The sequence below is a fragment of the Drosophila teissieri genome, chromosome 2R (genome assembly GCF_016746235.2).
Source record: "Drosophila teissieri strain GT53w chromosome 2R, Prin_Dtei_1.1, whole genome shotgun sequence".
NCBI lineage: Eukaryota > Metazoa > Arthropoda > Insecta > Diptera > Drosophilidae > Drosophila > Drosophila teissieri.
The window spans coordinates 11,750,975-11,766,023 of record NC_053030.1 but is presented as its reverse complement, the minus strand read 5'-3'; the positions used below and the strand labels follow the sequence as shown (position 1 = coordinate 11,766,023).

The window sequence follows — 15,049 nt, the reverse complement described above, 5'->3', positions numbered from 1 at the left end:
AGGATGTGGAGATGTTTGGATGGGTAAATGGATTGGGGTTGGAATTTGCGTAAGGGTTTAACCCTTTGTCGTTAACCACTTGACACCTTTGCACCTCTTCTCATTTCTCAATGTCGTTTAAATTTGTCAATATCAGAATTTACGGAAAATTTGCTCTTCTAATAAGCCAATACTTATTGTTAAATAATTTATGGATATTAAACATTTTAGGAAACGCTTAAATGTTTAAAGATAACAAAAAACAAAAATTTAATAAGATTTTGAAGTTTAAAAAACAAATCATTTCATTGATAAAAAAAACAATAAACAATTAATATCAGAAAGGAGTTTACTTTGCTAGAAGAATTTTTCAGTAATGAATATTTAAGAGTATAAAACTTTAGATAGGGGGTATTAGCTTTTTTGAAGAACAAAACATAGTAAATTCCGATTGAGGACAAAAACGATGGGAATGGAAGCGGTAGCACTTGGGCTTCCCTTAACTTTCTGTTGCAGATTCTATGGCTGATTGATTTACCTTGATGATGGGACCCTGTCCACTCATATATGGGGGCAAGTTGGAGCTGCCGCCATTGTGGGCATGGGGTGTGGAGGAGGCAGTGGCGGCCGCATTTGGCGTGGAACGTCTGGGCGTGAATGCGGCCATGCTCTGCGAGACGCCATCGGCCAATATGAATTGCTCGCGTAGCTCTATGTTAGTGCGTCCCTTGGCTGCTCCCGGGTAACAGTGGCATTGGTTTTGGTAGCGATTGCAGTTGCAGTGGCAGATGCGCAGATGCATTTATGCATTTGCACGCATTGGCATGGCAGATGCACCCACATATAACACATTTACACGGATAGGCAATGTTTTGTTGTAGGGCGAACATATAAACAACAACAATAACAACGAAAGTTCGTTACCGCAAAGTATTTGTCACAGTTTGTTTTCAGTTTTGTGTGTTTTACAAAAATTTTTTGGATTTTTTTTGTTGTTTAGTATTTGGTGTGGGCACAGGCGGGTGCATGTCGGGCGTGGTCGTGGGCGTGGCGAGCGGGCAGCGCAAGCGTAGAGTATACATATGTGTATATTTTTCGGGTTCGGTTTATCAAGATTCAATCGATTTTCGGTATAATAAAGGAAACCATTTTGGAAAAAAGAAAAAGGGGTAAACATAAAGTTTGATTAGTAAAAAACGAAAAACAAATAACACAAATTAATACAAAAATTTTAATTTCAATACAGGACGCACAACGAAATCGTTGGTGGTTCAAACATAAAATGGGTGACATGAAGTACAGTGTGCACATACCCTGTTAGTTAACAGAATGTACAATACTGTTAAACAAATAAAGCAGGATGTTAGTTGTTAAGCAGGATAGGGGGTTAACAGAAGAGCATTCTTAAATATTAGTTAAGAACACAGAGTTAATGCAACTACGACTAAGAGTTGGGTGGAGAAACCTGGTTAATAATACTAACTAATAGGAAATAGAAGAACCTACAGTTGGCGGGAAATTTTTGGTGAGCGTTGGTGTGTGTTTTCATGGACTTATAGCAGCTACTTGGTACGCAGTTAGATATAGAAGCGACAAAAATGAGCATGAGAAGAGGAGATGGTACAACCCTTGGCTAGATTGGTCTGTTTCATATTAAATAGGTTTTGGTTGGCTGGGTAATTGTGTATGATGTGGCTTTTGGAGCTGGCTGGATGGCAATTAAAAGTAAAAATCGCCCTAGGGCACACTGTTAATATCTTTTTAGCTTGTTTAGGCAACTTGTGGACCAGAATTAATGATGAGGTTTTAAAAAAAGGTTTCTCTTTTTATTTTCCGGGTTCTTTGGCTAGTATTTTAGGCACAGTAGTTTATTGTTGGTTGATTGGTTGTTTGTTGGTTGGTTAAATGACCATATCCGTTTGGTAATATTATTATTATTTGGCATTATTGTATAATTAGTTGTTAAGCACAACTGTACCTAGATGTGATATGAATGCATTTAAATGATATGAGCAAACGATGCACAGTATCTGGGTATAGACAAAATGCATGATTTGGGTGGAATATTAAAAATGTGGACTACAAGATTACGCTAGATTATTGTTGTAGATAAATGTATGGAATTTATGTGGCTGGTATGGATGTGGAATGGATGAAATCCAACAAATTTCGAGAATGTGTGTGTACGCAACACAACTAAATAGGGTGTTTTGACTAAACTCGGATGAATGGACCACTTACCGCGACAAGGATCGTTCTTCTGCAGGAATTCGTCCAGGGCAACCCATCCGCCACCCACGCGCACCATAACAGTGCTGCGAAGGATACGAACTAGGCGCAGTTTCTGGGAGTCTCCAAACTGGAATAAGTAAATGTATTGGTAACTTTCTCCCAGGGAACCCATAATAATGAAACTTACTCTGTACTTGCCCTCGCCAACTTGGAAAACGCGGAATTTCTGTCGGCAGGTACACAGCATGACCAGACGTTTGACCTCGTCGTGTATTTTGTCCGAATCATTGGCTGGTTTACGCTCTTGCCAATCGGGACGAAGGGCAGCAATAAACTCTTGCCAGTCGATCAGGCCCTCGCCATTGCGATCAAACAGATCGGCTACAGCCTTCATTTCCAAGCCAGACGTATCGAATTCTAAAGAAAAAATATTTGTTTTTATAAAGTTTAGGATGTGGGAAAAGATTCGGTGTACTTACTCGTATTGAGTATGCCATCGATGAAGACATCGCGCGGAATCATGCCGTTGTTATCCTTATCCATTTTCCGGAACAGATCCGTCAATCGCGACTTCTTGTGGTTCATGTACTTAAGGAACTATACGTGGAAAGCAATATTAAATTAAAAATTATAATCCAATGAGTATTAGTTGAAAATACTTACGCGCTTACGCCAATCGTCCCAGCTGAAGTTACGGGCACGTTCCACATCCTTCAGATACAGCAGATGATCGTTAAGCAGCCGCTGGCGCTCCCATGAGAGCATCCAGACATCGCGCCACTTGGTCCACAGAAGCTTCGCGCGTGGCGAACGGAATTCCAGTTCCGGTCCAGAGGTGCTACATTAAAATGTGATATATATTTCATAAGAAGTTCTTTAAACTCGGGAGCAGTACGAGTATAAACCAAACTAAATACAAACAATTGTACTGGACATGCACAGCTTGAGATGATATGGACGATTTTTGAGGACTTTGAGGACTTACCTTGGCGAGAATCGGGGGCCGTAGTGCGGCAGGCGATCTCTGTCGGGCGTGTCACGTGTGGGCGTGATACGACTGCACAGAGATTTTGTATTTGACATGGACATAGGCAAATAAAGCGGCAAGATGCAAAGTTTTGATAATTGATATTCGAGCGGTATGAGCAACGTTTACGTAGTAGCGTAGTGTGTAGACAAGATGAAAGTAGAATCAAAAAGAGACAAAACAAAATGGTAAAGTAACGAACAAAATACGCAAAACACAGTAACATAGATAATACATAAATAAATATAAATATTTATAATTATTTCGAATAGTTGTAGACGCAGCATTTCCAAAAGTAGTTGAAAAGTTGAAAACAAAACAAATTCGATTTGAGAATTTCGAAGTACATGCGGAATCTATCTATTCTTGAATTACAAACAGTATAACCCCAATGAAAACTCACCTTCCCTTGCGGGCATTGAGTCCCTGGTCACGAGATCCCTTGAAGCTGTGAAGAAACAGAATAAATATCGTTATAGAAATGTGATTCAGGATCGTATGAAACAAGCAATAGGTTTAGCAGCAGTGATTAAGCAGGGTGGTTTTTTGAGGAGTGCTCGATTGGTATGAATTGTGCGTTAGCAGCTACGGAGTTTAGCGCTACTTTGGGGATTTTAACAAGTATCTTGGGTAGGTGGTTTCGGTATATCAGATGTTAGGCAATCACTAAATCCATTCGTGATTAGATGGTGAGTAAGCACATTTGCCACTGGGCATGTGGATGAAACGAGTAGCAAGCATTACAGTATAAACTTGCGGCCAAACCTTTGACGCCTCAGGGTGCCGTCGGGTGACTGCTCACGCAGATCGTGACTGGAGCCACGACTGTCGGTCGGTCGGTAGTTGGTTCATTGGTTGGTGTGGTTTTTGGATAGGCAGAGAGATAGGTGTGCAAGACGTTGCGGGGGTTTTTTGTTTTTGATTGGAATATTGTAGCGATAAGGTGGTGGATACAAAAGAAAGTATATAAAAAGAAATTGGCAAAAATAAATATACAAAATAATAATATACAAAGGATATATACAGCAGAGCTACACTTTCGGAAGCAAGTTGCGAGGCTATTAGTCTACTCACACTGGCGTCTTGCCGCTGCGGGATGGCTTGCGCGCTCCTGGTGGCAACTGTCTTGGTTTGCAGGCGCGGTCCACCTCGTTTTGGCGGCGAGCCGTGTTTTCCATGAACTCCTTGTGGTCTTCGATCAATTTCTCCACGGGTGGAATCTCGTCCGGCAGCTGTTCGTGCTTCAGGTCTGCAGAGGATGTCAATTATAATCTGTCTCAAATAATTGAATAATTAATACTTACTCAACAAGGTGCCCTCGAGTCCGCTGAGCCAAGCCAACAGCTCCTCAATGGTGTCGTCCAAATCCTTGAGCGACTGCAGATGCTGCTCCAGCTTCGACTCGCGGTTGATGGCCCATTGGCGCACCTCCTCCCAACGCTGCTGAATAATCGAAAGCCAGTTCTTGATGATCGGAATGGCATCGGGATAGGCCTTGTTGATAATGTCTTCGGCGTACTCAAACGTCTCGGACTTCTCACGCTCGCGCACTCGCAGATCCTTCATGAACTCCATGTGGATGTCCATCATTTCACGGGACACCTTCTCATCATCAGGGGCATTCTTGGCATACCGAAGCTTGTGCTCGGCATGATCCAGCCAATCAAAGAGTGCCTGGACACGGGCATTTAGCTTCTCGGCATCAACAAGGGCCACCTGGAGACGCTCGCCGCGTTTGGCAACGGCACTCTTGACCTCCTCCCAAATGGACTGCATCTCATCGAGCTGACGTCCAACTTCGGGATTGTTTCCAGATCGCTCCAGGTCGCGTCCAGTCTTGAGAACTCCTTGCATTTGCGCAGCGCGCTTCTGCAGATCCTGTTCAATGTGCTTGTGATGCTCGCACAGACCTTGGACCGTCTCCAAATCTCCGTGGACTGGACCATTTTCGTTCAGGCGGCTCTTAGCCTTCTTCAACCACTCAAGGAGCTCACCCAGAGCATCGCTGAACTGTCCGGAAAGAAGCAGAGCCTCCTCCAGCTTGCGCTGGCGGTCGATGCTCTTGGACCACACTCGAGTCCATTGTTCCTTCAGTTCGATCAGCATTTTGTCCAAGACTGGACGATCGCCCTTGGGAGCTCGCTCTAACAGATTCTTTCCGGTGCGCATGGTGCCGTCGTAGACCGATTGTTTTGCGCCCAGCTGACGGTGCGTCTCCTTCAGCTTGCCAATGTACTTCTTGATCTTTTGCGGTTCCTTGGACGCTGTGGCTTCCTCGATGATTTGATCCAGCACCTGTTCGGTTTCCTGCAGATACTGCATCATGCCACTCCAGGCGTCGTTGAACTCGCGAGCCTCTTTGTAGCCATGATCCAGAGCACGAGTGCGTTCCGCAGCCTTGCTCACCACTCGTTCCCAACGATGTTGCACAGACACGAGCAGGTTCTTAATCAAGATCACGTCCTGCTTCTGGCTGAAGTACTTAAGGTGAGTTCCCTTCTTGTCCAGCAGCAACATGGCTTCGCGATGAGTGCTCACATCCTTCTGCAGCACCTTGTGCTCCTCCATCTGGGCCTGAATGGTTTCCAGAACGCGTGAGACGGGTTCGGCATTGGACAGCAGCTTTTCAGCCTGGGTCAGCCATTCAACAAAGGCTTGCAGTGTGTCATGGAACTCGGTAGCTTCCTTGAGCGCAATTTCCAACTTAATCTTCTTGTCGGAAGCGCGCGATACCACGGCATCCCAACGTTGCTTCAGCGTGCGGAGTGTATGCTGTAAGTTGCTGGAAGAGACCTTCATCTGGTTCTGACGCTTGATGTACTCCTGTCCCTGGGCCTGAATCGTCTCCACCTTGGGCCTGTTTTCATCCAATTCGTTGTACACCTCCATGAAACGTTCCAGTTGCTCAGTGGCAGTCTCGGGAAGTCCGCCCACAGGCTTGCTAGCTCCAATCACAGCGTCTACATCGCCCAGCCATCCCAGAATATCCTGGACCTCGGCAATATATCCGTGAGCTTCACGTAGAGCCTCCTCCAGTTCATGCTGTCGGTCGCTGGCCTTTTGCAAAAGCTGCTTCCACTCGTTGTTCAGTTTGCGCAGTTTCTCCTGGGTGGTGGAGGCCTCCACAGATCCCTTCTCGGTTTCAATCAACTGTCTGCCCGCATCGTTCAGTGTGTCCACTGAGTTCTGGTGGGCCTGAATGTCGTTAGCCAGCACCTTTAGCTTGGCCAATTCAACCTCCAGCAGTTGCGGATCTCCAGGGATCTAAAAGTTTACAAAATGGAAAGTTGAAGGGATTCGTTTTTTTTTTTACAAGAATTATATATATAGTTACGTACCGGCTTCAGTTGGTCCAGAGTGCTGTCGGTCTTGTTGATCCAGACCAGCAGCTCGTTGAGGGCATGCTGGAATTGACCCAAGTGCAGCAGAGCGTGCTCCAGCTGCTTCTGGCGCTCGACCATGCCACGGAGTAGGGCCTCCCAGCGGCGATTGACCACCGACAGGGGTTCGCGGATCGATGCCGCTTGCTCGGGTGAAGTGCGTTCCGTTAGTTCCACAGCTTGTCTGTAAGATTCAATAAAAAATTAGTTAAAGAACTCACAAAAGTTGCAGTGTAACAAAAGCAAGCGCATAAACAATAAAGGGCAAGTGTTTCGCTTTGACATTGCATGCAACTGGATAAACTGTGTGCAATCAAAATACATGCTCGGCTCAGCTCTGTTCAAACATCCCGGATATCTTAAATCTTTGTAGTTGCAAGCACTTAACAGTAATCAATATTCACAACAACAACGCACGAACGAACTAGACTTTTTTGAAACTATCTTGCCTTTTGAGACCTCTGCCAATTCACAAGTTGAGATAGACACCACGGCAATGGAACATTAGATTTTTAAATTTGAATTGATTCAATTGAATAAGAAAATATATCTAGAAGGCCTTACCTGTTTAATGCTTCTACTTCAACCATATGCGGATCGACTTCATCCTTGAACGACTTGAGTTGTTCAATCTGTCGCTTAACGGCATCAATGTCCGAACCCACAGCTCCCAGATGGGCAAACTTGTCCTCGGCCTTGGTCAAGAACTTGAGGAGGTTCTGCAGTGTCTCGTGGAACTCCATGGCCTTCTCCATGGCATCGATGAGGTTCTCCTCGCGCTTGGCATACAGCGCTGTGATGTTGTCCCAAGCGTTGTCCAAGTCCTCGATGTGCTTCTTGACCTCTGGCTTGTCGGGCTCGCCGCACATGTTCATCAGGTTGCTTCCGTGACGACGCACCTGCTCGACCTCTGGTTTGGTCTGGTCGATCTCATGGCGAATCTCCTGCAGCGCCACCTGTTGCTTCTTGATGTCCTGCGGCTGGGCCGCTGGTGGCTCCTGGCAAGATAAGGTCTCCTCCAGATCCTTTAAGGTCTTCATCACGCTGTTCAGTTGCTTCCAGAAGGGCTCGGCTACGTTAAGGATGTCGTCCAACGAGCTGCCGCGCTTCTTGGTGGCGTTCTGCACATCGTTCCAGAGGTTGTTAAGCTTCTCCAGCTTGGCCTTGATGTCACGGACCGCGGGATCAGCTTTGTTGCCCGCCTTTGCGATAACATCGTTGGCCGCACGCTGCACAGCACTGAAGGCATCCTGTCGCTTATCCAGATCGTCCATCAAAGCGTCATTATCTTCGATCTGCTCACGAATCTTCTGCGGTAGCGCGGACAGGGGATCTAATTGATTGACTTGATCCACGGTGTTGGCCAGAGCACGCAGCATGCCTTCCAGCTTGTCGGAGAACTGGCTGGATTCCTGCAGAGCACTCTCGAGGGCCTGCTGCCGTTCGCGCAGTTCCAAGCGGAGTGCGGCATAACGGGCATTGTCCGTGTCCAAAATCTCGTTGATCTTCGCACTGTCATCATCGGCCACCAACGCACCCAAAGCCTCACCAGTCTTGTTCAGCTTGTCTAGCAGAGGCTTGTGTTCGGCTATGGATTGCAAAAGTCGTTCGTTCTTGTCCTGCTGCAGAGTGATCTGGTCAGGACGCAAAGCAGGCATGCTCAATCGTGAGATCTGTTGTTCCATGTCATCCAACCAGGCTGTGAGTCCCTGATGGGAATCGGCAAAATGCTCAGACAGCGGCAGGGCTTGTTCCAGGATGCCCAAACGCTCGCTGCACAGTTGAGCAACGGTGTCGACGATCTCCTTCAAGTCATCCAATTTCTCACGAAGAGTGGCAGTGTTCTCGCTCTGCGGGGACTCACGAAGCACCTTCTTAGAGGCCGCCGTTACATCTCGTACACGTCCCTTCTGGCTGGAAATGTCGTCGTTGATCGAACGATGCTCCTGCAATTGGGCACGCACCAACTTGGGCTCCATGGCAGGTAGATCAGCTTCGCGAAGTGTAGTGTCCATTTCGCGGAACCACTCAAGCAGTTCATCAATGTCACCAGTCACTTCCTTGGCGCGCTGGTTGCTGAGGTGTAGACGCTCTGCCTTGCGTTGGATTTGCTCCACAATGGAATCGAAGCGACGGTTGTCCCGGGTCACAATGCTCTCAATGGTTGCAGCACCTTCTCCCGGAGACAGCTGACACAGCTGGGGTCCCACTTGATTGATGCTGTCCAGAATAGGACGCATATCAGCCAATTCGCCCTCCAGGCGAAGCACATCAGCTTGACGTGGCTCACTGGGAGCAAGAGCAGCCTCGGCACTTTGCATCCATTCCACCAAACGGTTGTGAGCTTCATGAAATTGTTGCACCAATGGCAGTGCATTCTGTGCACTCTTCAGCAGATCTCCACCACGATTGGTCAAATCACCGTAACGACGCTGTAGGGAGTCTAACTTGTCCTTCAGTTGGATAGCCTCATCGTTGGAAATGTGCTTCATCAGCTCGGCTCCGGATTCCACGGTGGATTCCACATTTGAAGCGTGACCGGCAATGTTCTCGTTTAGCTCCAGCAGATGATCCATCTGTTCCAGCAGCTTTTCAGCGTACACGGGAACTGACTTAAAGCGCTTCAGCTCCGCTTCCATGCTTTCCATCCAGGCCACCAGATCCTGATAACTCAAGACCAGGTGACGTAATCCCTGTCGAGACTCGGCTAGCAGAGCACCAATGTTGTCGCTGGCATCCACCAACCCTGTGTACCGCTCAGTCACACCGCGCACTTTCTCGCCCAGATTAACGGCCTCCTCGTCGCTAACCAAATGCATCAGCTGGGCGGCCACATCAGCAAGATCGGAAAAGTCGGGTTTCTTGCCCAAGATTTCGTCATGCAGACGGTCGTGTTCACGGATACGCTGCTGGATCTTCTCTTCGTCGGTAGGTATCAGTTCCATTGCCTTAACAGATCGCTCTGTGTTGTCCAGCCAAAGCTCCAAGGGACTGATCTTGTCATGGAATCGCTTAGCCACCTCCATGGCTTCCTCAAGATCCAACTCACGTTGCTCGGCTCCGTCGGTCAGGGCATCGAATCGCTTCATCAAATCGTTCAATTGTTTCTCAATTGAGGCACGTTCAGAGGGTTCGCAATGATTTGCCACTTCCTTGCCGAGGTTGGCCAGGGAGCCCATAGAGTTCTGGCGATCCAACAGCATTTTCTTGAGGAACTTTTGCTCCTGCAGCTGTGCCTTTACCACCTTATAATCGGAGCTGGGCGGCTTCTGATTAGCCACCATCTCCTCGGTGTCACTGAGCCACTTGGATAGACCAGCCAACGCCTCCTGGAACTTTCCAGATTGCAGCAGAGCCACATCCAAACGGCGATCGCGCTCGTTCATTCGCTCCTTCAAATCGTTCCAGCGGTCATTCAGCTTTTCCAGATCCTTTTCAATGGCCGTGGTGGAAACACCACTGCCTGCCGAACGCACTAGGTCTCTGCCAGCAACATTTACCTTGTCAACATTGATGGCCAGCGGTTCCACCTTGCGCTCCCTGAAGTTACGGAAGTCCTCTTGCTGGCGGCGAATCTGATCCAACTCCGAGCCCACGGGCTTCATGCGCTTGAACTCATCGCTCACGTCTTGAATGTCATCCAGAGTTTGAGATTGATTGTCGTAGAATTCGCGGAGTGCTTTCAAAGTGGCCTGCAGATTATCCTCGTGATCGCGAACGCGGTTGTCCAAACGACCCAACGTCTTTCGCAAGGTGGAGATTTGCTCACGGGTCTGGGTGGTGTCAGCAGCGAATCCTGCATCTACCAAAACATCTGCGGCACGTTCTGCATCCTCCAAACGACCCACAAGGCGATCCAATTTGTTCTGGATCTTGCCAACATCGTCGATTTGCACTTGCACAATCTTGATTTCACGGCCGGGCGGTGAAAGCTTTTCAATCTCTGTCTCCAGATCGTTCAGATCAATGCCCAAACTCTTCATTTGTTCGTTGAATTGGGACACTGCGGTGGCTGCAGACTGCAGTTCTCCACAGCGATCATCCAGGCGACCCTGTAGCTCGGACATGCGATCGGCCAAACCATCGACTTCACTGGTCAAATGGTCAGCATCTCCGCCGGCAGCCCTAGCCTCAGCACTGATATCCTTGGCCAAAGCCTTGAGTGACTGCAAAGGCTTGCTCAAGTTAGTGAGCTCTTCGCGAATGGCCTTAACACGCTCCAAGAGTTTTGGATCCTTGGCAGCTCCACCGAGAGCATCGTGGGCAGCAAGTCGATCCTCGCAGCGACCTAAAGAATGATCCAGGTTTCGCAACTCATCATTAAAATCGCCCAAGCGACGTGAGCAGTTCTCAATTTCGTGAGCACGGGTAATCAGATCATTGTTCAGTCTCTCCCAACGATCACGGATGTCCTGGAGCTCCGCCTTAATGGGTTCCTTATCGATGTCGCAGCTGGTGAGGAATGTCTCTCCCAATCCCTTGGTGTTTTCGAATTCGCCGGAATGCTTCCATACCTCGCTACGGAAGGTCTGTAGATCACGTAGACGCGTCTCCAGCTTAGCCTTGGACAATACGCCGGGTGTAAGATCAGCCAATTTGTCCTCCGCGGTGCGCAGCCAGGCAAGGAATGTCTCCGAGGTTTGGGAGTACTTCTTGCAGTGCTCCATGCACGTTTGTAGTCGTGTGTGACGATCGACGGCTTCACGGCGCAGTTTCTCCCACTGCTGCTGGATGCGATCCAAATCACGCTTAACTCCGCGATCCTGCTGGCGATCGGTTAGATCCTTGCCCTTGTTGATTAGCATAATAACCTCATGCTCTCGGGCCATTACCTCACGGTAGATCGGCTCATGGGTGTCGATCTGGTGCTGCAGTGTTGGCTTATGAGCAGAGACCAGCAGCCTGTCAGTCAGGTTAGAGAGCTCTCCTCCCAACCAACCAAGGGTCTTTGAGCAATTCTCGGCAAAGTGGCGGCCATCCCGGAGGGAAGCCTCCGTTTCTGCCTTCTTTGTGTCCAGTTTCTTCTGGAGCGCCAAATACTGCTTCTCCAAAGCTGCGACACGAGAGTTGACGTCTGCACGAGAGGCGGGATCACCCAGAATATTGCACAGGGTGGCGGCGGATTGCTCCACATCGGCTAACAGCGGGCGTTGACCCTCAAGCTGTCGCTCCAAGTTTTCGATCTTGCGTAGGTTCTCCTGGTGATCGCCATCGGTGGGCAAAGCATCCAGATTATCGCTAATGTTTTGCAGAGCCTCACGCAAGCGATTGACAGCAGCATCGAACTCCTTGGAACTGTCAGCCGCACCGCCCAAACTATTGGCACGGTCGTCTAGCTTTCCAACCAGATCATCCCACTTGCCCAGAATGTCCTTCAGTTTATTTTCGACGGCCTGGGCATCGGGTGTGCCGGCCAAATGGTCGACAACATCATGTCCCAGCTCCTGGAAGTGCTTCAGTTGGGGTTGCTGAGTGCGGAATTCCTCGCGCAGCACTTGCACCTGTTGCACCTGGCTCTGGACCATACGGGGATCGGAAGAGATGGGTCCCAGCACGGTTAACATACGTTCCTTACTGTCCAGCCAGCTCTTCAGATTTCCATGGGTGTCCAAAAAGTCACGCAGCTTCTCAGAGAAGGCAATGCGGTTCTTGCAGATGTCGTTGAGATTCTTCCACTTCTCTTGGATGCTATCGTTCTCCTGGCGCAATTGTTCGGCGCCGGGCACATCTGACTTGCGGCGGAGGATATCCTTCACCTGAGCCTTGGTGGTGTCAAGAAGGCTCTGCTTCTCGTACATGTCCTCAAGGATCTTGCGCGCCTGCTTAATGCAGCGCTCAGCCTCGTCCTTGTTTGATACGGACTCCTTGGGTAATTGACGCTGAATGCGCTCCAGGAACTGAGCAAGTCCCTTCAGATTCTCGTACTGCTTGCGAAGCTCCTCGTTCAGGTTGTCCAGCTCATGTTGGCGATCATTGAGGCGCACGCCAATCAGCCCGTAGCGATTGTTGATCTCGCTGAGCTGCTGCTGCACCGGAGATAGCTCAGACAGCTGGAAACCATCCTGGGAGGATCTGCGGCTACCGAATCCACTGGAACCAGTCGATAGTGGCGACAGAATGCCTCCCTTGGTGGGGCTGGGGCTTCTAGCGTCTCCGGACATGCGGCGCAACGGACTGGCCCGCTTAATCGGACTATAGGTCGAGCGTTTGCGGGCAGGACTCTCTGGACGAATCAGCGCATCATACTGTGCTCCAATATCGTTAATTTTGTCAATAGTTGGTGCATAGTCGCGGTAATCCTTGCATATGGGCTTCAGCTCGTCGTGCTGCTGCTTAATTCTGTCCAGATCGATTGCTACCGGCGGAAGACCGTTAACTCGCGCTTCAGTGCTGGCTAACCAGGAGAGGACCTGATCCTTCAGACCCTCGTAGGCCAGCTGTTGCTCGGCCTTTTGCTTGGACAGCTTGGCGCGCTCATCGATGCTGATGTTAATGTTGCGCCACTGAGATTCCAGTGCCTTGATGCGGTCGCGCAAAACTCCAGTATCGGTAACATCTCGCAGGCTAATTAGATCCTTACCACTGCGCACGCAATCCTCAAACTGAGGAGCCAGTTGGTCCTTGTCACGGGATAGCTCGTTCATACGGCGAGCCAACTCCTCAGTTGAAAGCAGACTGGTTTCACGGCTATCTAGAGCCTCCTGTAAGCTGGCCATACGCTGCTCCACAGTGCTGATTTCATCCAGATACCTGCTCAATCGGTTGTAAACGTCATCTAAGAATTCACCACGTTTGTTGGCCTTCTCGTAGAGCTTCTCAAACTTGACGGTCACATCGTTTAGATTCGATTCCACCTTCTTGGCAATGCGGGCATTCGAAGCGCTGGCAAGCAAATGTTTGGCCGAGACTTGAACGCTGTCAATGCTGGCCTGGTGTGATTGAAGATCGGCTAGCAAGACCTTGTGCTCGCGGATCTGCTCCTGCAGACGCTCCTTGATAAGCGAGGCGGGTCGCAGATTCAACTTGAACTTATCCTCGGCCTGGTTAACCCATCCCACAAGGCTGTCCAAGGCATCCTGAACGCCCTGCGATTGCACCAAAGTCTTGTCCAGAGTCTTGAAATGCTCGCCCAGATTATCTAGCAGCTGCTGGTAGTTGTTCTTCAGATCGGCAATAGGCAGTTCCAACTGATTGATCTCCATGGGACTGAGTTGGCCACCAAGACTGCGCAGCAGATTGTCAAGAGCCTGCTGGGCATTGTCCACCAAACGACCACTAGAAAGCAACTCATTGTGTAGAGCCTTGGCCTCGTTCATCTGATCCTGTACTCCCTTAGCATCGCCGGCAATAGGTTCAGAGATAATGCGCGACACACGCGGATGCACACTCCTCAGCCACTCGTTAGCCTTGTCCAATGCATCTTGGTACTCACGCTGGCGTCCACCCAAACCAGAGACGCGATCTTGCAGAGCGTTTACTCGGTTCAACAGGTCCTTGTACTGCGCCGAGACCAGCGATACCTCTTGGCGTATGGGACTCTCGGCACTGGACAGTGGCTCCACATGAGGCAAGCGTTCGGGCAGTGATGTACGGAAGTCGTTAAGTATGGCCAAGAACTCCTTGCTCTCGTCCACAAACTTCTGTGCGGCCATTGTGATGAACCGCAAATCGGCCTGGTGGCCAATCACATCGCTCACAAACTCCCGAACCGAATCGGCCTGAGAGGGAAGTCGAGTCAAGTCGGACAGGGATCGCTCCTTGTCTTCCAAAGTGCGTCGGGCGACTTGCAACCAATCGGAAAATACATCCAACTCGCTGCGCAGCTTGGTGAGTTCATCTCGACCTGCTTCCAGGCGGCGGAGCAAGCGCACGGTGCGATCGTTAACACGATCCACACGCGAACGCAATTCCCGGCCAGAGTTCTCCAGAGTGGTCACTTCGGGGGCAGACAAAACATCACCACCGGTGAGCACGATCTGACGGATTTGCTCCAAACAAGTGGCTACTGGCCGCTGCTGAGACTCGATCTCATCCTTGATTTGCTGTTTGAACAAGGAATATATTATTTTGAATTTCGTAAAGCATAATGGTATAATAGTACCAACCTTAAGGGCATTAATCTGGTTGCGCAACTCATCGATCTTTTCACGAGGTCCGCCGACACTTGAGATTTTCTGTTCCACAGTGGTGACCCATTTCAACAGATCGTTGACATTCTCTTCGCACATGTTGAACTTCTCGAATACTGCTTGCTATATATCACATATTATGGTTGGGGAGGGCAAAGCAATGAAATTATTAGAAAACTGGTTAGAACAGAAAGAAATTCTTAGCTCAATACGGGTCGCTATAAAGGGATTTATATAGAGATTTCATAGATATCGTATAAATGTCAATAGATAAATGGAACACAAAATATATATAAAACACA

The 15,049-nt window shown here is 48.9% G+C and overlaps 1 protein-coding gene across 30 annotated transcripts in view; it reads right to left on the bottom strand.

Moving 5' to 3' along the window:
* The window catches only part of LOC122613623 (microtubule-actin cross-linking factor 1), a 68,471-nt gene that overhangs the window by 3,385 nt on the left and 50,037 nt on the right, over window positions 1-15,049 (bottom strand). For 10 of the 30 annotated variants that reach the window (XR_006325699.1, XM_043787885.1, XM_043787868.1 and 7 more), the window contains 14 exons: window positions 14,724-14,870; window positions 7,183-14,660; window positions 7,068-7,079; window positions 6,577-6,802; window positions 4,543-6,502; window positions 4,313-4,487; window positions 4,004-4,063; window positions 3,642-3,686; window positions 3,197-3,268; window positions 2,875-3,049; window positions 2,691-2,808; window positions 2,399-2,628; window positions 2,221-2,338; window positions 518-711 (listed from right to left, as the gene is read on the bottom strand). Coding sequence is in view for 29 of the 30 variants with exons in the window: in XM_043787885.1 (XP_043643820.1) it covers window positions 518-711; window positions 2,221-2,338; window positions 2,399-2,628; window positions 2,691-2,808; window positions 2,875-3,049; window positions 3,197-3,268; window positions 3,642-3,686; window positions 4,004-4,063; window positions 4,313-4,487; window positions 4,543-6,502; window positions 6,577-6,802; window positions 7,068-7,079; window positions 7,183-14,660; window positions 14,724-14,870 (11,010 nt within the window). In the remaining variant the exon portion in view is untranslated. The remainder of the gene's footprint in view (window positions 1-517; window positions 712-2,220; window positions 2,339-2,398; window positions 2,629-2,690; window positions 2,809-2,874; window positions 3,050-3,196; window positions 3,269-3,641; window positions 3,687-4,003; window positions 4,064-4,312; window positions 4,488-4,542; window positions 6,503-6,576; window positions 6,803-7,067; window positions 7,080-7,182; window positions 14,661-14,723; window positions 14,871-15,049) is intronic. The other 20 variants (XM_043787895.1, XM_043787898.1, XM_043787876.1 and 17 more) reach the window with 7 other exon arrangements.